The 22,867-nt window shown below is 39.7% G+C and overlaps 1 protein-coding gene across 1 annotated transcript in view; it reads left to right on the plus strand.

The window, feature by feature from the left end:
• LOC127665192 (contactin-associated protein-like 3) overlaps positions 1–1,519 on the plus strand; it is a 171,633-nt gene extending 170,114 nt beyond the window's left edge. Inside the window, exon 23 of the mRNA XM_052157625.1 lies at positions 1,398–1,519. Coding sequence (XP_052013585.1) covers positions 1,398–1,519 — 122 coding nt within the window. The remainder of the gene's footprint in view (positions 1–1,397) is intronic.
• The last annotated feature ends 21,348 nt before the right edge of the window (positions 1,520–22,867 follow it).

Consider the following 22,867-nt stretch of genomic DNA (forward strand, 5'->3'; position numbering starts at 1 on the left):
AGCACTCTGGGAGGCAGAGGCAGGCGGATCTCTGAGTTCGAGGCCAGCCTGGTCTACAGAGTGAGTTCCAGAACAGCCAGGGCTACACAGAGAAACCCTGTCTCGGAAAAAAAAAAAAAAAAAAACAAATCCAAAAAAACAAACAAACAAAAAAAGACCGAGACAGTAGCACATGTCTATAATCCTTAAATTCCTAAAGGAAGCTGAGACAGAAGAATACATGGGACCACCTAGCCTGACATACACAGCAATGTACAATGAGATACCCAGTCTTGAAAACAAGGCAGAAGACAAGCAATTACACTCAAGATTGTCTTTTGAACATGTATATTATGATACAAACACATTTGCACAACACACACATCAGTAAAATGCACCTATTTAATTAGACTAACAGTAACATTTATACTACTTTAGTGTTAAGAACTAGATACTTTTTAAATTAAAACTTCCCTCCAGTTTACTGAAGGGCTTAAACTTTGTATATCTATCTTCTTTTAAATCAAAGAACATTTGCTCAAATATAATCATATTTAGGGTAGAAGTTCAAAAAGTCTATCCCCAAATAGTAATAACTGAGAAAGGCATCAAACTGTTATAGAAGTATATGACCATAAATTCCTGGGGTTTGGAGCTCCAGTATATGACACAGTGTTGATTCTGTTCAATCTAACATACTAATCAATGCTGTCAGCCACACCTCTACTCAGGGCTCAGTATTCCTTTTATTATTATTATTATTAATCATTTCATTTGTTTATATCTCAAATGATATCCCACTTCTCTGTTACCCTTCCACCAATCCCCCATTCTACATCTGCCCTTCCCCTCCCCTTTGCCTGTATGAGGGTACTCCCCCACCCACCTATACTTTCCTATCCCACCACTCCAGCATCCCTGTACGCTGGGGCATCAAACCTCCCCAGGACCAAAGGTCTCCCCCTCCTATTGCTGTCAGGCAAGGCCATCCTCTGCTACATAAGTATATGGAATCATGGATCCCTCCAGGTACACTCCTTGTTTGGTAGTCTAGTCTTTGGGAGAACTGGTTGGTCAGGCCAGCCTATGTTGTTCTTCCAGAAGGGTTGCAGCCCTCCCTGCTTCTCCAGTCCTTCCACCAGCTCCCCTACCAGGTTCCCTGAACTCGGTTTGATGATGGTCGGTTGCTGTCTAGACCTTTCAAGGAACCGCCACACTGGATTCCTGTCAGCAAGCCCCTTGACCACAGCAACAGTGCTGGGTTTGGTGTCTGCAAACGTGATGTATCCCCAGGTGGGGTAGTCCCTGGTTGGCCCTTCCTTCACTCTTTGTTCCATTTTTTTGTCCCTGTTCTTCCTTTAGACAGGAACATTTCTGGTTTAATATTCTAATTTGTGTTTTTCCTTTTCTCTCTCCAGGAATAACAGCAGTTGTGATGTTTATTTTGCTCTGTGTGTCTGCTATAACCATATGGGTTCATCAACAGAGAAGATTACACCAAAAAGATGAGTCAACAGTTTCAAAAACTGAAGAGTGCTAAGTCTGCTCTCAAAAGTGAAATATGAGTTGAAACAGAAGTCCTCTCCTTAGATGGCTATGGCTGGCCCGACTCTTGGCAATCCCATTCTTCCTGTACCAGGGAGTGCCCAGCACCAGCTTACAGAGAACTAACAGTGTCAGTCAGTCTCCAGGAGACTGGCTCCTTTCCTCAGCAAAACTCTCCCTCCTAGCAAATTACCAGCAAGGGAATGGAGTTATTAATCATGGTGTAGTAGTTTCCCCAGGTGGGCTTTAATTTGTGTAACACTTATGAATTTTAGCTGAGAAACTAAGTAGCCATCAAGCTATGGTCCTGATTAGAAAATAGGACAGAACTTTCATTCAGATAACATTAAACAATTTTGGTTTTGGTTTTGGTTGTTGTTGTTGCTGTTGTTGTTGTTATTGTTGTTATTACTTGAAAGCTTATCTGGAATCTCTTTGTTGCTCTTCTGCCAACATGTATAAAATAGAACTATTTAGCTTACATCTCCATGGTCCTGGAATGCAGGGTCAATTGCCCTGTAAAAAAAAAAAATGACAGCAACTTAAAGAGAGGCCTGGAAATATTTTTGGTGCACTGCTTTTTTCTAGCCAACTGCTTCTAATCATTTTGATAAATTTCAAAGTTGAAACTGGTATTGAATGTTATGAAATTTTAATTTCAGTTTTTGTAATGGGACAGAAAATTAATAGATAACAAGATGGATGCATAGTGAATAGCCACTGAGGAAGGATGCTGTTTTCTTTGTAATTTGTAATTATAGGTTTTTATAAATTATGATCATGTTTTAAACTAAATTTATAGCCATATATACTGTTTCTTACTCAACATCACCCAAGTACAATATAATCCTGAGCTTATTTACTCCCAATTATTGAAAGAATCTGTCAGCTTTTCTTTAATCTGTATTTCTATTTTTCTAAAAGTTGTTACCAATATGCTTTGAATTTCTATGACTATACCAAATAGGTAGAGAATATCTTTTCAATTTATTAGATAAATTAGCTCCAGCTGAAAGCCCCCATTCCTTTTCCAAAGTTGGAATTTCTTTGGGCATAAATACTGTATATTATTATCCCCTCTGTACAGTTTTATAGTGTAAACTGAAGGGTGCTAACTCCAAGAAAAGACAGCACTTACATGATCTGCATTAAACATACCACTGTAACCCCAAGTTTATGATCATAGGAACAAATTTTCATAGATTCTTACAAATTGAATATGTACTAATAACTGAAGTATGCCTCACTAGGGTTTCTATACACATTAAAAACAGAGGATGGAATTAATTTCATGGAGACAGTTGCAGGAACTAATAATGAGGCAGTGTTGTCTGGTAATTAAATGAACTAGTTTGTACCAGATATAGTAAAGTCAATCATGCTACATTCACCAGGATCCAGATACTGATTGCCTGCCAAGGACTAACGAGGTTGAACAGCTCATTCATATCTGGGAAAGTGTGAAATATCCCACTTCAACATTAACAGTTTATAATGGAATTTCTATCTCATTTGTGCTATTTTTGAAAGAGGGAATATAAGTCTCCTCTGGCTTAAGTCTGCTCTTAGTATTCTCATTTTCATTGATATTTATGTGGTGGGCGATTTTCTATTTATATCATATTATGCATATATGCGTGCTTATGTATATGGTAATATGTGGGAGACACAACTTCATAAATAATATATGCTTTGTGGGTTTTTTCATGAGCCTTCTTAGAATGAGGACATTGTCTACAAAAACATAGTTATATTTTATTAGCCAATATAAGCACCATGTAGTCACTATAACTTTTATAGGCACATCTCTTATTTCACAGAAAACTTTGGAAGCTGGAATTTCACAGGGTTCAAGAGGATAAATTACCACAGCCCACTGTACCATACTTTCAGCAAGACAGCAAACTAAATCATCAAATTGCCTTGATAAGTCATCTACTAACAGTCTTCCAAGATGACTTTCAGATTTTGTCTTTTTATTTGAAAATAAATCCATTTTTGAGATATAATAGGGAAACTATTTTAAGGGAAGTTGTATAAAAATAAATTCATTTTTGAAATAAAATAATTATTTTAAGGGAAGTTGTATAAACAAAATTATAAGGTAATTTTTCCTAATTTGCACAAATGTATGCCGGTAAGTTCATTCTGTACTGGTTTAACATAACATAAATGAAAATAAATCCTTACTAATTGCTAGATCAAAACTATGTGAATGTACATGTTTAAAGTTTTGTCAGAAAACAAATGTTTAAGAATAAGCTAACTAAAGTCTGTTTTCAGTACTCCTGCTGTTGTAATGAAAATCCTAAACATTCTTCAGATATATAGAAGTTAGTTGCAAGTCACACCCTTCTATGATAGAAAATCAAAAGTAGTTTCCCCAAAATTTTGTTCTCAAAGAAGAAAATAAGCTTGACCTATTGTTATAGTATTAGTATGCCTTCCCAGTGAGGAATTACTCCACCCACTTAGAAATTAATAAAGAAAAAAACTTCAATTTAGCACATGTCTAACTCTAGCTAATGCCCAAAGAGAAACTGGCAGTAAAGAGATTTCATTAGTTTATATACACCTTAGGCTTATGCATATTATTTATGCTGTCATGCTTAAATTTCTTTCAGTTCCCAGCCCCAGGTTACAATTTGAACAATATAAATGGAGACAGGAGACTTCAAGTCTGCCTACTTGAGCAGATGGGAGATTAACACAGCAAAGATCCAGCCAGGATTATTTCTTAATTGTTGCTCTTTTCCAACAGCTGTTACCCAGGTTAATCTTGCCCACCTGACAGAATTATGCTTCTCCTACAATGGACTTAATCGCAGACCAATCGCAGATGATGGTTTTAACCCTGTGCTGTCCATCTGAGCTACTCCTTAAAAACCTGTTCTTTGTGTGTGTGGGGGGGGGTTGCGGTGGGGGTGCTTAATGGCTGATTATAAATCAGGATTATCTCCTTTTGTTATGGGAATGGAGCCTTAGAAGAGGTCAATCTTGATGAATAAACATTAACAAAAAGTTCTCAGCAATCCTAAACTTTATAGTACAAAGCTTTCTTTCCTACAGTTTCTAAGTCTAATAAGTATACCATTTACAGTACAGTCATATGAAGGCAGTGCTTCTTTAGATAACTTCTTCTTTGCATACCTTAATATTTCCTAAGCAAGTTTATCAGTAAGTCCTTGATAGCACCAGTTTTTATTATTTCAAGTTTCTCCTGCATCAGAATGACACAAACATTCCACTTAGAAACCTTAGGCACTAAGAGCTTCACTAAATGACATTTTCCCTCTGGGGAGATGATAAAAAAAAAAAAAAAAAAAAAAAAAAAAAAAAAAAAAAAACTTTAAAAGGTATGACTTCTTGAAAATGATCAAAAGTGAATTTGATCACAAAGGACAACGAGAATTCATTTGGAAAGACAATAGGTATTCTGCTCAAAAAATGCATTATTAGAGGAACTTAATATATCTACTTTCTCTTCCACTTTTATGAACAATACAGAACCTTGGATCATGAAGAGTTTTTGTATTTGCCTGTGGTTCTCCTGGTGAGTATTCAGCCCCAAAAGACAGGAAATAAGGCTTTCCAAAGCAATGACACTGCAGGTTTTGCTTGGAACCTTGGGGGTTTGTTTTGTTTGTTTTGTTTTTACTCATGAGCTCTACCCCCCTTCCTGCTCCTCTACTCCCATAGTTGCTCCTCTGATCCCTTCTCTTCTCTAACAGAGTGGAGGCGCCACACACTGGCACATCAAGTCTTTGCTAAAGAATTTGACTGAATTAATATTTTTTAAAGAAAAGAATCACTTGGGAAGCAGAGGCAGGCAAATTTCTGAGTTTGAGGCCAGCCTGGTCCACAGAGTGAGTTCCAGGACAGCCAGGGCTACACAGAGAAACCCTGTCTCGAAAAACCAGAAAAAAAAAAAAGAATCAAATGGAGAAGGTACTAAGACTACACTTTTGAAGCTTCACCCATATTTTCTAGGTATTTTTTAATTCAACTGAAAGTTCTGAAACTATTGCCACATCCCCACCTCAAGAGTTTGCTTCTGTGACTTGTCCCAGGAGTTGTCCTCAGAAGACAGTCTAGACACATTCAAAAGTTGTTAGGAATCTGTTGTAAATGGGTGAAGGGTGATGCCTCTGGAGATAATACCTGACTTGTAATAGATGGAAATCGGTAGATGGAAAGATGGGGAGGGAGGTTCTGTGAAACTCTGATAGGTCCCTCATGGAACTGACTCTTCACATAATGAACTGCTATTGCATTTAGTGGACCTACCACCATGCTCTGGGGAAAAAACTGGGATTGCAGATCCCTTCAGTTTCTACCAATGGCCAACAAAGTCTCCAGAAAAATGAGTGCCTGCTGTGGTGGTTTGAGTAAGAGTGGCCCCCATAGGCTCATGTGTTTGAATGCCTAGCCCACAGGAAGTGTCACTTTTAAGAGATGTGGCCTTGTTGAAAGAAGCATGTCTCTGTGGGAGGAGGGGGGAGGCTTTAAAGTCTCAGAATCTCAAGTCACTTTTACTCTTGCTGCCTGTGAATCAAGAATTAGTACTCTCCGCTCCTTCTCCAGCACCATGTCTGCCTGCATGCCAACCTGTTTCCCACCATGACAATAATGGACTAAATCTTTGGAACTGTAAGCTAGTTATTAAATGTTTTCCTTTATAAGATTTAGTGTGGTCATGTTATCTCTTCACCACCATAATAAAACTCAAACTAAGACACCTGTCTTGTTTCTCATCACAACAGTAATGTTGAGATTTTGTCCTAGCAAGTCTGAATCAATCTGAAAACTCCCTGACAAAACTAAGGTTTTCAAGCACTTAAATTTTATTAAAAAGAGCCCACTGAAGTTGGTGAGAAATGGAAACTTTTGAAATATTGATTTGTGAACTGCTTAATTAAAATAGTTATGAGAAGAACCAGAAATGATGTTAAAACACAGGGAGTACTAAAGAATTAGTTTCTCAGCTATAAGTGCCATTTTGTCTTTGACTTTCAATGATTTTGTACAGGAATTATCCCCAGGACTTTTTCAAACCATACCCTACACCTTAAAGTTCTGCTTATGTAAGACCCCAAAAACCCAGGGTGCCCCAGCACCCCATGCCCCGGAAGGTGACACCCGAATCACTCGCAAGAAATGGTCTCGATGCAATAGCATGAGGATTTCTTTATTCCAGAATTCTGAGTTCCACAGCCATACACCACACAGGGGTAAAGGACTGAGGACCCCGTGCAACTGAAGTTAGGGGTATTTAAAGGGGAAAAATCACAAGACAAGGGTTGGAGGACACAATTCACAAAGCAAGGGATGGAGGACAAAACAGGCACGGAATGGGGAAGTACAGAATGAGGAAGTAAGGAAGGTAAGAGATTATCTGGAGCAAACGTCCTTGGGACATTGTATAGTTAAACATTGGAACTAGAACAGGGTGGGCTATCTTTCTCAAGCTGAAAGCAGAAAAACAAGTTACTCTGCGATGGGCTAGTTGCTTAGAGGTCTAAAAACATTGAGTTGGGGGTCTCTCACTTATACTCTCAGTATGCTCTCGACAGCAGAAACTCTTCTGACGACAAAGACCTGCTTCTAACATTTCTCTCAAGAGAAATGGGTACCCTTGATAATGAACATGTATTTTCTAACTTAAAAACCCTGTGCTTTATTAAATTGATATTAACAAATGCATGGGCACATTATTTTTTTATTGGATATGTTATTTATTTACATTTCAAATGTCATCCCTTTTCCCTGTTTCCCCTCCAGAAACCCCCTATCCCATCCTCCCTTCCCCTGCTTCTATGAGGGTGCTCATCTACCCACACACTCCTGCCTCCCATTCCTGGCATTCTCCTATACTGGGGTATCGAGCTTTCCCAGTACCAAGAGCTTCTCCTCTCATTGATATCTGACAAGGCCATTTTTTATTTCTTCCTTGAACAAGTTATCACTGAGTAGAGCATTATTCAGCTTCCATGTGTATGTGGGCTTTCTGTTGTTTTATTGTTATTGAAGACCAGCCTTAGTCCATGGTGATCTGATAGGATTCATGGGATTATTTCAATCTTCTGGTATCTGGTGAGGTTTGTTTTGTGACCCATTATATGCTCAAGTTTGGAGAAGGTACCATGAGGTGCTGAGAAGAAGGTATATTCCTTTGTTTTAGGATGAAATGGTCTATAGGTATCTGTTAGATCCATTTGGTTCATAACTTCTCTGAGTTTCACTGTGTCTCTGTTTATTTTATGTTTCCATGATCTGTCCATTGATGAGATGGGGTGTTGAAGTCCCCCACTATTATTGTGTGAGGTGCAATGTGTGCTTTGAGCTTTATTAAAATTTCATTAATGTGGGTGCCCTTGCATTTGGAGCATAGAAGTTCAGAATTGAGAGTTCTTCTTGGTAGATTTTTTTCCTTTGATGAGTATGAAATGTCTTTCCTTACCCTTTTTGACAACTTTTGGTTAAAAGTTGCTTTTATTAGATATTAGAATGGCTACTCCAGCTTGTTTCTTGGGACATTTGCTTGGGACAGCCTCAGATCCTGGATGCAGATGGAGACTGGAAGGATCCTTGCCCAGTTGCTTCACTGTTCCTGTGCCCTGTGTACTCCTAGTGGGTCCAGCTTTGGAAAAATTGTTGGAGCATAGTGGTGATCTCACCTCTGGGCTTAGGAGTGAGAGCACTCCTGAGAGATCAGCTCTCTCCTGGTTGAATTTATGTGCAGAGTGCTGTGGGATGGGAGCACATTATTTTAAATGTTATTGTAACTAATTACTATTACTAATATACACTAAGAACTCACATTGAAAACTTTAAATTGAACAGCTATTTTAGTATTCATGTTTATTACATACATAAATATAGTTAATAACATGAATAAAGTAAGTGAGTGATTTGGTTGTCGCCTTCCGGGGTGTGGGGTGCTGGGGCACCCTCGGTTTTTGGGGTCTTACAGAGAACATCATCCTAAGTGAGGTAACCCAGTATCAAAAGAACACTCATGGTATGCACTTACTGATAAGCAGATATTAGCCTAGAATCTTGGAATTCCCAAGACACAATCCACATATCAAATGATGTCCAAGAGAGCCCGCGAAATGTGAGCCAATTGATTTGTACCACTCCATAGTTTTTAGACCAATCAGTTTAAATTATCGGAGCCCGCGCTCAGGGGACCAATTAGTTTCCTATAAAGTCTACAGCTGCGTGAACTCCTGCTTAGGAGTAATGGCATAAGTTTACAGAAGATAAGCTTAGCCCATTTCCAGTTACCCTATGGGGCCAGGATCATCTATTCAAGGCCTTTCTGCTAGGTCTAAACAAAGGGCAGGCTCTGGAATGTGACCTTTTACCTAGTTTCTAACAAAGCGAGATAGCATTTTAAACTCCTGATTTCTTGGGGTCATTAGAGTTAGGCTGTATTTTCTATCCTTTCATTCCCCAGTTCTTCTCTTGTAAATTCTAATCTTAGAACTATAGAACTAAATCTCTGATTGTATATTCTGGATTGTCCTGCCCTAATCTCTGTTATTGTTGGCCTAGCATAAGAATCTGCACAGCACTTATACGTTTCCCTAATAAAAGCTACTAACCGGTTAGTTACACAGATTCCAATTGTAAGCAAAAGGAGGAAAATTACAAAGGGTCTCATCAAAACAGAAAGCAGGATGGTCAAGAGTACAAGATAAGGGCTTTTCCACCGAGACTCAAGATTTTCTGCGCAGTGGCGTCTAACGTAGACCAAATCTCCAAATTGGAAGCGATGTGGAACTTGCAAGTCTCTTTCTCTTGAGTAGGCCTCCCGGAGCTGCTTCCACACTTGCTGTCTCACCCACTCAAGGGCCTTGAGCCTAGAGAACAAAAGCCTGAAGCAAAAAGAGTAAGAGAGCTATCTAATCATTAATACCAGTCTCTGTGGTCAATTTGGTGAGGGTTTCTTTCATCAGGGTTCCAGCAACAGTTCCTGAAGCCTTCTTATACAGATCCAGTCACCTATCTGGAAGCAGTGAGGAGTCTCTGGCATGCCTGGAGCTTTTAAGGCAAATTTCATATTGTGGGACACCTCCTGGGAGGGCCCAGTGAACACCAAAGGAGTTGGGGTATCAAAGAAGATATCTAGGGGTGTCAGGTTAAAATGGTAGGGGCTCTTCAGAAACAAGGGGAGAGGCACCACCCACCCTGAACCAGTCTCCAAGGTCAATTTAGTTAAGGTCTCTCATAGGGTTTTGTTTATTCTCTCTACCTGCCTTGAGCCCTGGGGACAGTACATCCAATAATGTTTCCAATTAGTTCCCAATATCTCTGTCAATTTCTGACTTACCTTAGAAACAAATACAGAACCATTATCTGATCCAATTACCTTGGGCACTCTGAAACTCGGGAAAATTTCTTCTAACCTTGGCAGCTGTTTCCTGCTTCAACCCATCTAGAACAAAGTATCTATACATGCTGGAAGACATTTTATAATCATATTCTCCTGCCTTTTTATAAAATCTCTTAATATATTCTAGGCTGTTCTCTTCTAGGTCTTTTGCCCTGTTTACTCTTTACTGCATAAGCATTTACTTGCTGGCATATCTCACACTGTTCTATTACCTCTCTAGCCTAAAACCTGAGTCATAAATATATACGTTTGGTCCCTTAACTGCCAGGACAGTTTTTTTTTAATCCCCTAAATGAGTCCATCTGTGCATTTGGCCTAGTGAGTCTTTGGCTTAATTTCTGGGGAGTATAGTTCTCCCTTCTTGTGTGCACCCTCTCTTGGTAATAATTGGTAGGGTGGCTAGCAATACTCAGTCCTTTTTTAAGTGAGGCTGTTCCTTAATTTAGTCCCATTTCCAAATGGGTGTCTCTTACAGACCCATAATCAGTATAGGCTCCTGCATATCCATTCCTGGAGCCACTTGCTCTGTCTGGCTATTGCCCATTGAGTCTCTTCCCTTTGCACGTCCTGGGCAGTGAATACTCACAGTGGCTGACTTCATTAGGACATCTGAGAGGTCCAAGATTTCCTGTTGGTTTCCTCTGATGTAAGCAGTCCTCTTGGCATATAGCCCTGTGGACATTGGCTGTGGCAAAGGCATACCTGTTATTCATGTGGCTGTTGATTTTCTTGCTGGTTCCAAGTTCCAAGGTCTTTGTGAGGGCAACAAGCTCCACTTTCTGCGTTGATGTGCCAGGGGGTAAAGATTCTTCTACCCAGATGACATTTGTGCCGTCCACCATAGCAGCACCTGCTTCCATCATGGAGAAAACTGCTCCGGTCTGTAGCAACTTTCAGCAGGAATCAGTCTCTCTTTTTGGGCCAGTAAGCTGCAGCCCATTGGGCAGGAAGCATATCTACCCTCCTCCCCATTTTGGAGCATATGTCTTACTCCAACAGAGAGTAGGAACAGTCTGGGGTGACCCTAAATGAATGGGCTACCCATCCCATCCCTAGGTCTGCTGCTCTTCGGGTAGTCCATGAATACAGTTTGGTGGCAGGGGCTTCTTGGATCCAAGATCTTTTCTTGGAAACAGTGCCTTTGGCTTGGAAGACCGAGTGTAGAGACCCTGTGTCCAAGAACTGAGTGGGTTTCTCTTTCACTCCCACTGTTATCCTGGGTTGGGGGAGGTGGCCAGAAAACCCATCTCCCCTAGTCGCTGTCTTCACCCAGGGCTAACACCTGGGTTTGCCATTTGGGGGCACTTTTCCCAAGACCTGGGAATTCCAGCTCCCAACATCTATTTCTTAGGGCACACTCTGGCTCAGTGGCCTCTTTCCTTATAGTATGCACATTGGTCCTTTTCTGTCTCCCTTTTCTGCTTTTCCTATTATATCCAGAATTCTCTGTCGCTTCCTTCCTTCTCTGTCAATTTCTTTTTCTCCATTTCTTCTCCTCCTCTGTCTCCCTGTCTCAGCAAACTACTAAATCTCTCTACAGACTTTCCCAATAACCTACACTACTAAATCCTTCCACAGACCTTCTCAGCAACCTGTACCAAATCCCTCTAGCCTCTGAAGCTCTTTCCTGATATCTCTACTAGCCCTGTCTATAAGAGCCATTGTCATAGTAGCTTTATATTCCAAGCCCCTAGATTCCTAGCATGTATATTGGCAGAATGCCTCCAAGAGCTACTCTAGAAAAGCTGCAGGTGACTCATCTGGTCCCTGCTTAATCTTATATACCTTGGTCAAATTCGTGGGCTGCCATGCCCTCGAGACCTGCCAATGGAGTCTGGTGTTGGTCTGTCAGATGCCTCTTACCTTTTGTCTGAGGGTAATCTTTTTGGCTTCCTGTATTACAAATAAAACAGTCTCAAAGAGATTAATTAGTCTCTTGGGAAATATACCCTTAGTGAGAGAGCTACCATGGTATCAGGATAGGTGGTCTCAGGTCCTCTCCTGCTCCACCCTGTGGTCCTCTCTAAATATCAATTGAGCATAATTATTACCATTTTGTAAATTATAAACTATAACATAGACATAACACCTAGTTTATCATCCTTGTCAATTAAACAGAACCCTTTTCATCTGTATTATATTAAAAGACTGTCAGAATTAACACTTAATGTTGCATTCCATGGCTGCCTGCCACTACTATGAACTGGGTTGATGGAACTTTAATGTCAGTCAGAACTTTTAACAGTTTGGGCACGCCCTTCCCCCCCAGACCCTAGGCTGAGTTCCAGTGAAGTCATCCGGCAGTTTTTGACTCTACTGCTGGGTGGGTCACCTGCTTAATTCAGGAATTTGTAGACCAGGAAGAACAATGAGCTCAACCTTCACAGAGCTTCTCCATCCTAGGTGGAGCAGGATCCTGACTAGCACAGGAATCCGGGCTCAACAAAGGCTGGGAGAAGTTCACCTTGACCAATGTCAAGTACACTCTTAGCACTCCACCCTAGGATAAAAATTCTTACTGTAACCTACTTCCCTATTATACCCTAAGGTCAGATTCCTGCCATAAACATTCCCATAAACATCATATACCATGGATTTTTGACATTTTTGAAAACCAACTATCTATGTAAAATAATATGGACTGTTGTCTATTAAACAAGCCAGGGATTGTCCTTGACCAAAGTCAAGTTCCTACCATGAGGCGTGACTCCCTAATATGGCTTAAGAATATGGCAATACAATTTAAGAATTAACATTGTAAGAACTGACTTATGTCCTAGCTTTAAATTTTATGTCACCTGAAAATCATTTAAATTTATATCAGCTTTCTCAAGATTAAACAGTTTGGGATGTCTGTGAGACTAACAGTCTTCAACCACATCAGAAATCTAAGAGTGACCAATATTAACTGAAAACATAGAGAAAGCTTTACATAGCTTTTAAGACATAAACATCATATACCATGGATTTTTGACATTTTTGAAAACCAACTATCTATGTAAAATAATATGGACTGTTGTCTATTAAACAATCTTCAGCTATTTCTGATTAATACCTAGAAAACACCCTAACAATAAACTCAGAGCCTTATATTTCTATTTAGCCCTAAACTCATAGGCTTAAACATCTCAGATCATTAATAATAATAAAGAACTGGGTATAAATCCTGTACTTTCAAATTTAGTATTTATACCAATGAAAGCCTGGATTTTGTATCAAAATAAAACCTGTATCAAATAAGAACTTATGTCTTGAACTTGATAACAGTTATAAAGATTTTAGTATCACAAAGACAGATTTTTTTCACTTAATATTTTAGAATCTAGTCTTCTGGAAGTCTCCCTTATTTTGACCTCTCTCCCAGAGGAACAATATAACCACAAAATTTAACATCACATCGAGCATAGCAATTTAAACAAGTTAAAATAAAAGAAATAAACCATTTGTACCAACTTAAACCCAAAACTTCTCACACCTGCCACATTGAGCGTCTTGTTAAGACTTCTTTTCCTTTTCAGGGGGCGTCAGAGCCCAAGTATATTGTCTCTCCTTTTGTTCTAAGTTGGCACACTTGAGGCGCGCTTGAGTTATGTGACCTGATTTTGGTGCCACAGAGTTTCAGTCAAAGTCAAAATAATATTGTCCGTCTAAGTCCAAGAACACAAAACACAATACAAAACAACACCACATAGACAGCCTGACGCTGCCACCATCAGGCCTCTACATTCAAGAACACAGAGCGAGGAAAATCACAGAATTTGCCTCTAGAAAACACCAGATACCAGATTCCAGCAGAACATGGCTTCTGCCATTACTGACTTGCTGTTTACAGATGGAGAGCCTTATTCAGCTCTCTCCTGGGTCTAAAGCTTCCTCTAGACCCCCGCGGTCTCAACTCTAGCCACAGCCAGTAGAACACACTGTACCAGACAGACTCTCCGAGCCCCCAGAAGCTTGTAAGCAAAAACAAAAATCTTTCAGACACAGCGAGACAGACAGAAAACAAACCCGCAGTACCATCTAATGGTCAATCTGTAGACAAAGACACAAAAAACTAACAAGTGTTCCAAACACACTCATCCGCGTCTAGACTTAAACAAACAGCACTCCATCCCCTTCATTCCAAAAAACTACAATCAGGCTCCCCTGACTGTCTCTCACCCTCGAAGTGTCCTCCGGGGTTACAACCTGCGGCCCTGGGGCGTCCCCTTCCACTGCCACTGGGTTCTTACGACCCACAGTGGCGGCTGTGAACTAACCATGGAACAGGGTTCCACATCTGCTCCATTATTCCAACAAACAGAAACCAAGGCACATACACAGCAGCGCCACACTCAAAACACTCAGGACATTTAGAACGAAAACATCGCCAGCACACACACATTCCAGAGGGGATCCCCTTTACCTCCGAGTTGGTTCTCGCGTGTGAAGGGAAATCGCACTTCCTGGCCAATGCACCAAAAAATGTAAGACCCCAAAAACCGAGGGTGCCCCAGCTCCCCACACCCCGGAAGGCGACAACCAAATCACTCCCAAGAAATGGTCTCGATGCAATAGCATGAGGATTTCTTCATTTCCAGAATTCTGGGTTCCATAGCCATGCACCACGCAGGGTTAGAGGACTATGGACCCCGAGTGCCATATTTTGACAACTTTTATAAGTTTACAGTAGAGCGCGCGAATCACAAACCAATCATTTCTTAGCATGGAGAGCCCGCGAAATGTGAGCCAATTGATTTGTACCACTCCACAGTTTTTAGGCCAATCAGTTTAAATTATCAGAGCCCAGGCCCAGTGGACCAATTAGTTTCCTATAATGTCTACAGCTGCGTGAACTCCTGCTTAGAGGTAATGGCATAAGTTTACAAAAGATAAGCTTAGCCCATTTCCAGTTACCCTATGGGGCCAGGATAACCTATTCAAGGCCTTTCTGCTAGGTCTAAACAAAGGGCAGGCTCTGGAATGTGACCTTTTACCTAGTTTCTAACAAAGCGAGATAGCATTTTAAACTCCTGATTTCTTGGGGTCATTAGAGTTAGGCTGTATTTTCTATCCTTTCATTCTCCAGCTCCATCCATTTGTCTAAAATTTTCATGAATTCATTATTTCTAATGGCTGAATAGTACTCCATTGTGTATATATACCACATTTTTTGTATCCATTCCTCCATTGAGGGACATCTGGGTTCTTTCCAGCTTCTGGCTACTATAAATAAGGGCTGCTATGAACATAGTGGAGCATGTATCCTCATTAAATGCTGGGGAATCCTCTGGATATATGCTCAGGAATGGTATAGCAGGGTCCTACAGAAGTGTCATGCCCAATTTTCTGAGGAGCCACCAGACTGATTTCCAGAGTGGCTGAACCAGCTTGCAATCCCACCAGCAATGAAGGAGTGTTCCTCTTTCTCCACATCCTCGCCAACACCTGCTGTCTCCTGAGTTTTTAACCTTAGCCATTCTGACTGGTGTGAGGTGAAATCTTAGGGTTGTTTTGATTTGCATTTCCCTAATGACTAATGATGTTGAACATTTCTGAAGGTGCTTCTCAGCCATCCAAAGTTCTTCAGGTGAAAATTCTTTGTTAAGATCTGTACCCCATTTTTTAGTATGGTTATTTGGTTTTCTGGAGTCTAACTTCTTGAGTTCTTTGTATATATTGAATATTAGCCCTCTGTCAGATGTAGGGTTAGTGAAGATCTTTTACCAATTTGTTGGTTGCTGATTTGTCCTTTTGATGGTGTCCTTTGCCTTACAGAAACTTTGTAATTGTATGAGGTCCCATTTGTCAATTCTTGATCTTAGAGCATAAGCTATTGGTGTTCTGTTCAGGAACTTTCCCCCTGTGCCCATGTCCTTAAGGGTCTTCCCCAGTTTCTTTTCTATTAGTTTCAGAGTGTCTGGCTTTATGTGGAGGTAAGGAACTCTTGAGCTTGATCCGCTGAGTTGAGCTTAGTACAAGGAGATAAGTATGGATCAATTCCATTCTTCCGCATGCTGACCTCCAATTGAACCAGCACCATTTGTTGAAAAGGCTATCTTTTTTCCACTGGATGTTTTCAGCTCCTTTGTCGAAGATCAATAGGTGACCATAGGTATGTGGTATGTGGGTATGACCATAGGTATGTGGGTCTTCAATCCTATTCCATTGATCCACCTGCCTGTCACTGTACCAATACCATACAGTATTTAGCACTAAAAAAAAAAAAGGGGGGGGGGGTCTTTTCATAAAATGTTCCCTGAGTCAATATATTTTGGAAAAAAAATGTTCATGGTAACTTAGCTGTCATTCCTACTTAACGTATATGAACACAAACCTTAGTAACCAAGCACAAGGATAAAACTAATTTAGTTATAGCAATGAATAGTAAATGCCAGAAAACCTGTCACATCTGGCTTAAAATATTCCCCGGAATATAATACTTTACATCTATGGCATTTGTAGAAGCACAAAAGTGCAAGCCTCATGTATTTATAACATCAAATCTTTCGGTTATGATATCTTGGCAGGAAAAAAGCTGAAAGTTGCAGCCCTAAATAAATGAATTTTGAGCACTCTGTTGTATAGTTAAAATTCTAGCATTGAACTAAATGTGTCAGGAACCATAATGGGACAAGCTAAAATACTAGCAGTTGATCATCCTGAAATGCCTGCCTCAGATTATTATACAATCTGCAACAGGTGAACCCCCATTCAGCAAGGCTGTGGGGGACTAATTTTAGGAAAGATTCCTGCTATTTATATGCTTTTCCTGTTATTATTATACATTTATAATAATCAATAAGTAATAGCACACCCCTTTGGAGCAGATCTCTGCAGATCCACGAAATCTTATAGTGATGCTATGTAGACAAATAGATGACTTAAGTTTTATTGATGATCCTATAAGAATTCCTAAAATTATATTTATGATTATTAAGCTCTTTTATCATGGGACTGCTTCTAGGTCCTTTTCTATAGTCAAACTACAATGAGAACTCTGCCAGTCTCCCAAGTGTCACAAGTTAATTGCTTTTAGATGGCAACCAGACTTTCTCCTACTCAGAGCACATTCTAAGAGGTTGTAAAACATTTAACCAAAGGTCATAAAAAGGGAACTAACAATTTATTATAGATGCTAGGACAGAAGATAAAATATTGACTAGGTTTATCTATACAAAACTTCACTTATGACTTAGTTATGGTTTTAAACTTTCTACAAACCTGTAGAGAAGTCATGTGATAGATGTTACTATCTAGACAATTACTCCTAATGGATATGCATGTAAATATTCTTTGTTGTAAACTTCTATTTCAATTTACGACTTGGTATTTTGTGTGAACTTGTGATAAACTTTGTAACATGTGATCATGCATTCTGAAAGATGTATAAGTACTGAAGACAAAAGAGAAAGGGCACTAGCACTACTACTTTTCTCTCTCTTTTCTCTCACGGGCACCTTTTTTTTCCTCCTTCTCTCTCTCTCACTTTTTACCTTTCTCCAATTAGAAGAACTTCCCCCCCCCCCCCAGGATCTTTCTGCTTTTTCATCTTAGATAGCTTTCACAGGAAACTTTTTACAACCTAGTAATAAACTCATTAACCACTTCTTTAAGTGTCCTATATTTCTCCCTGCAAAGACTTCTGATTACCAAACTGAAAGTTAGAGCCCAGCAGTTCCTGCTGAGATAGAACAAAGACCACCCTGCTGTTAGGCTACAGGTGTTAATCACCTAAGCCAGCAGTCTTTCACCCTCAGAAAGAGCAAGAAAGTTTCTAGGGCATTTTAGAAATTATCATGAGCATTTTAGTACAGTTAGAAAGCCCTGAGACCCTCAAACTTCAAAGTCATCATCACCAGAGTCCTACTTCGTGTCTCCACCACTATGTTCACCCTGGCCGGGAGGCTCCCAACTATCAACATAAATGAGTTTCATCTGCTCACATCTCCATGGGTTACTTGTTTGTTAGCCAAGTGCACCCATAAATACCTGTAACTCCAGCTCCTATGGAGGCAGAGAGAAGAAGATTGCTGGAGTGCTAGCTGGGAGGGGGCAGCATTTTGGATGTAAATAAAAATAAATAAATATTAATAAAAATAAAATAAATAAATAAAATAGAAATTCAAAATATTGGATAGAAAACGTGCTATGGGTTGATGATATGAGTGTGCAAAGACAAGAAAAGTAAAAGTGGTAGTATGAGCTGTCCATGGCTATGGCTAAGTCCATGTCTTAACTGTAATGAATATTTATATGTGTACACATGGTCCAAAGCTGCATAGTGGTGCACTTTGTAGGAAGAGACAGGAGAGTCAGGAGTTCAATGTTATCCTCAGCAACACAAGCTAGCCTAAACTTTATGAGACTCTGTCACAAAGAATACAATATATTATATTATATATTTTGAATATGTACAGTTCATTAGATATAAGAGCTAGCTCAGGAAACCTATTACTAGAATACTTAAATAACTATTGAGAGAAGTTTTCAGTCTTCAACTCTGAACATGTTCTTGCTGTCTTCTTTACTAAAAAGGTAATAATGGATATTGAGTCAGTATCTTCTGGCATCTTGCTGTGAGCATATGAAAATCTGATCTGAGAATGACAGGGTGACTTTTAAAGGGTAAGTCTGGTGATGTGCAGCTAAATGGACTTTTTGAAAGAAACATGAAGCAAACCTCTCACTTGGAAAATTTGTTTAACTCTAAGATGTGAAAACTTTGATTAACATCTGATTGGTAAAATTCCTAAAAACAGGACAATAGGCTCTTGCAGCATGATGTTAGCCAGCTCCAACATACCAAGGAAGATTTTTGTCAAAGATGAAAAGAAGACATTCTAAAAGTGAGTTAGCCAGTGTTCTTTGTCAGCCCTCTGTGATGTATTAAGGACAGTTACTTTGACTTTTCATTAGAGGGTAGATCATGAGAATAGTTTAAAATTGTTGACCTCAGTAGGCAAAGCATTTTTTTCACAGATTTACATTTTAAGCTAAGAATTCAGAGTCTTGTCATTCATGCTAGTACAAGTTTCCCAGAAGCAGCATTAAAAGAGATGACCTCCATAATATTGCCTACATTTTTTAGAGGGAAACCTTACTGAAAAGCAGAAGAGTGCAGGAATTTTCACCATTTTTTATTTCATTGTTTACTGAAATATATAGTGCTGAGGTTTTGGGCAAAGACTGTTTAATTTGAGGGGTGAGCAAGATAAAGTATTTCTCTCTGTAACCCTGGCTACCCTGGAACCTGCTCTATAGAGTAGACCGGCCTCAAATTTGGAGATACATCTGCTTCTGCCTCCCCACTGGTATAATTAAAGGCGTGTGCCACCACACCATGCATGTTTGACTTTAAAAAAAAAAAAAAAAAGACGATATATATTGGGATGGAAAGAGATCTGCTCACCACCGGAAAGAAAAGAGAAGGTACCACGAGGTGTTGAGAAGAAGGTATATGCTTTTGTTTTAGATAAAATGTTCTATAGATTTCTGTTAAATCCATTTGGTTCATAACTTGCTAGTTTCACTGTGTCTTTGTTTAGTTTCTATTTCCATGATCTGTCCATTGATAAGAGTGGACCTTGTCGGGCATCAGTAGAAGAAGAGTTCCTTGGTCCTGTGAAGGCTTGATGCCCCAGTGTAGGGGAATGTCAGGACAGGGTGGATTGATTGGTGAGCAGGGAAAGAGTGGATGGGATGGGGGTTTTCTGAGGGGAAACCAGGAAAGGGGATAATATTTGAAATGTAAATAAAGAAAATATCTAATTTTTTTTTTTTTTTAAAGAGAAGGTCCCTAATCCCAGCACTTGGGAGGCAGAGGCAGGTGGATTTCTGAGTTCGAGGCCAGCCTGGTCTACAGAGTGAGCTATACAGAGAAACCCTGTCTCGAAAAACAAACAAAAAAAAAAAACAAAAAACAAAAAACAAAAAAACAAAAAAAAAAAAAGGAGAGAGAGAGAGAAGGTCCCAGGATTCTTTCTTTTTTTTTTCTTAAAGATTTATTTTTTCTTTTTTTTTTATTCTATATATTTTTTTATTTACATTTCAAATGATTTCCCCTTTTCTAGACCCCCAGTCCCCGAAAGTCCCATCAGCCCCCTTCCTTCCCCCTATTTTCCCACCCAACCCTTCCCACTTCCCTGTTCTGGTTTTGCCCTATACTGGTTCACTGAGTCCTTCCAGAACAAGGGGCCACTCCTCTGTTCTTCTTGTACCTCATTTGATGTGTGGATTATGTTTTGGGTATTCCAGTTTTTTAGGTTAATATCCACTTATTAGTGAGTGCATACCATGATTCATCTTTTGAGTCTGGATTACCTCACTTAGTATGATGTTCTCTAGCTCCATCCATTTGCCTAAGAATTTTATGAATTCATTGTTTCTAATGGCTGAATAGTACTCCATTGTGTAGATATACCACATTTTTTGCATCCACTCTTCTGTTGAGGGATACCTGGGTTCTTTCCAGCTTCTGGCAATTATAAATAGGGCTGCTATGAACATAGTAGAACATGTATCCTTATTACATGGTGGGGAATCTTCTGGGTATATGCCCAGGAGTGGTATAGCAGGATCTCCTGGAAGTGAGGTGCCCAGTTTTTGGAGGAACCGCCAGACTGATTTCCAGAGTGGTTGTAGCAATTTGCAACCCCACCAGCAGTGGAGGAGTGTTCCTCTTTCTCCACATCCTCACCAACATCTGCTGTCTCCTGAGTTTTTAATCTTAGCCATTCTGACTGGTGTAAGGTGAAATCTCAGGGTTGTTTTGATTTGCATTTCCCTGATGACTAATGAAGTTGAGCATTTTTTAAGATGCTTCTCCGCCATTCAAAGTTCTTCAGGTGAGAATTCTTTGTTTAACTCTGTACCCCATTTTTTAATAGGGTTATTTGGTTTTCTGGAGTCTAACTTCTTGAGTTCTTTATATATATTGGATATTAGCCCTCTATCTGATGTAGGGTTGGTGAAGATCTTTTCCCAATTTGTTGGTTGCCAATTTGCCCTTTTGATGGTGTCCTTTGCCTTACAGAAACTTTGTAATTTTATGAGGTCCCATTTGTCAATTCTTGATCTTAGAGCATAAGCTATTGGTGTTCTGTTCAGGAACTTTCCCCCTGTACTGATGTCCTCAAGGGTCTTCCCCAGTTTCTTTTCTATTAGCTTCAGAGTGTCTGGCTTTATGTGGAGGTCCTTGATCCATTTAGAGTTGAGCTTAGTACAAGGAGACAAGGATGGATCAATTCCCATTCTTCTGCATGCTGACCTCCAGTTGAACCAGCACCATTTGTTGAAAAGGCTATCTTTTTTCCATTGGATGTTTTCAGCCCCTTTGTCGAGGATCAAGTGGCCATAGGTGTGTGGGTTCTACAGAGTGAGTTCCAGGACAGCCAAGGCTACACAGAGAAACCCTGTCTCGAAAAACAAAACAAAACAAAACAAAAGAGAAGGTCCCAGGATTCTTTCAAGTCTTGCCCTCCAGGTACCAACATTCCTCCCACCAAATCCTCCTTAAAGGCTCCACTATCTCCTCCCAGGAATCATCATCAGCCCCTAGCATTGGGAGCACACTTCATACCCAAACTACAGCAGTAAGTATCAACACTATTGTAATTGTGGAAATCCATCAGCACTGCTACAACTACAATAGAGTGGTGTGATCACCTTCACACCTCCAAGATTGCTAGGAGTCTCCCAGCTTAGAAAGTCAGGAGAGGAGCCTCCTGGCCTGGAGCAGGCTTGAAAAGAGACACAGAGTAGGACTCTGGTGTGGCTTTAAAGATTGAAGGTCTCTAGATGTTGTAACTCTCTAACTCTACTGAAATGCTGATGATAACTTCTAAAATGTCAAAAAAAAAAAAAAAAAAACAACTTTCTTGCTCTTTCTGAGGGTAAAAAAGCTTCTGGTTTAAGTTATTGACACCTGTAGCCTAACAGCAGGGGATTAAGTAATGTGGTCTTTGTTCTATCTCAGCAGGAGTTTCACAGCTCTAACTTTCAGCCTGGGAAGAAAAAGGGACACTTTGAAAAGTGATTGATAATAAGATCATCTTAAAGAATTGAGAAACTAAGAATGGGTCGATTTGCATTTTTCTGCATGCAGATCTCCCGTTGATCTAGCATCATTTCTTAAAAATGCTGTCTTTTTTCCACTGGATGTTTTTAGCTCCTTAATCAAATATCAAGTGACCATACATATGTGGGTTCTTTTCTGGGTCTTCAATTCTATTCCATTTATAGTCCTGCCTGTCTGCATATCAATACCAAACAGTTTTTATAACTATTGCTCTGTAGTAGAGCTTGAAGTCAGGGATGGTGATTCCCCCAGAAGCTCTTTTGTTGTGGAGAATAGTTTTTGCTATCCTGGGTTTTTTGTTATTCCAGATAAATTTGAGAATTGCTCTTTTGAGATTTATGAAGAATTGGTTTGGGATTTTGGTGGAGATTGCATTGAATCTGTAGATTGCTTTCAGCAAGATCGCCATTTTTACTATAGTGATCCTGCCAATCCATGAACATGGGAGATCTTCCACCTTCTGAGACTTTCTTCGATTTCTTTCTTCAAAGGCTTAAAGTTCTTGTCATATAGATCTTTCACTTGCTTCATTAAGGTCACACCTAGGTGTAAAATATTATTTGGGACTATTGTGAAGGGTGCCATTTCCCTAATTTCTTTCTCCTCTTGTTTATCCTTTGAGTAGAGGAAGGCTACTGACTTGCTTGAGTTAATTTTATATCCAGCCACTTTGCTGAAATTGTTTATCAGCTTTAGGAGTTCTCTGGTGGAAGTCTTGGGGTCACTTAATTATACTATGATATCATCTGCAAATAGTGATATTTTGACTTCTTCTTTTCCAGTTTGTATACATTTGACTTCCTTTTGCTGCCTGATTGCTCTGGCTAGGACTTCAAGTACTATATTGAATAGATAGGGAGAGAGTGGGCAGCCTTGTCTTGTCC

Source organism: Apodemus sylvaticus, chromosome 14, assembly GCF_947179515.1.
Source record: "Apodemus sylvaticus chromosome 14, mApoSyl1.1, whole genome shotgun sequence".
NCBI lineage: Eukaryota > Metazoa > Chordata > Mammalia > Rodentia > Muridae > Apodemus > Apodemus sylvaticus.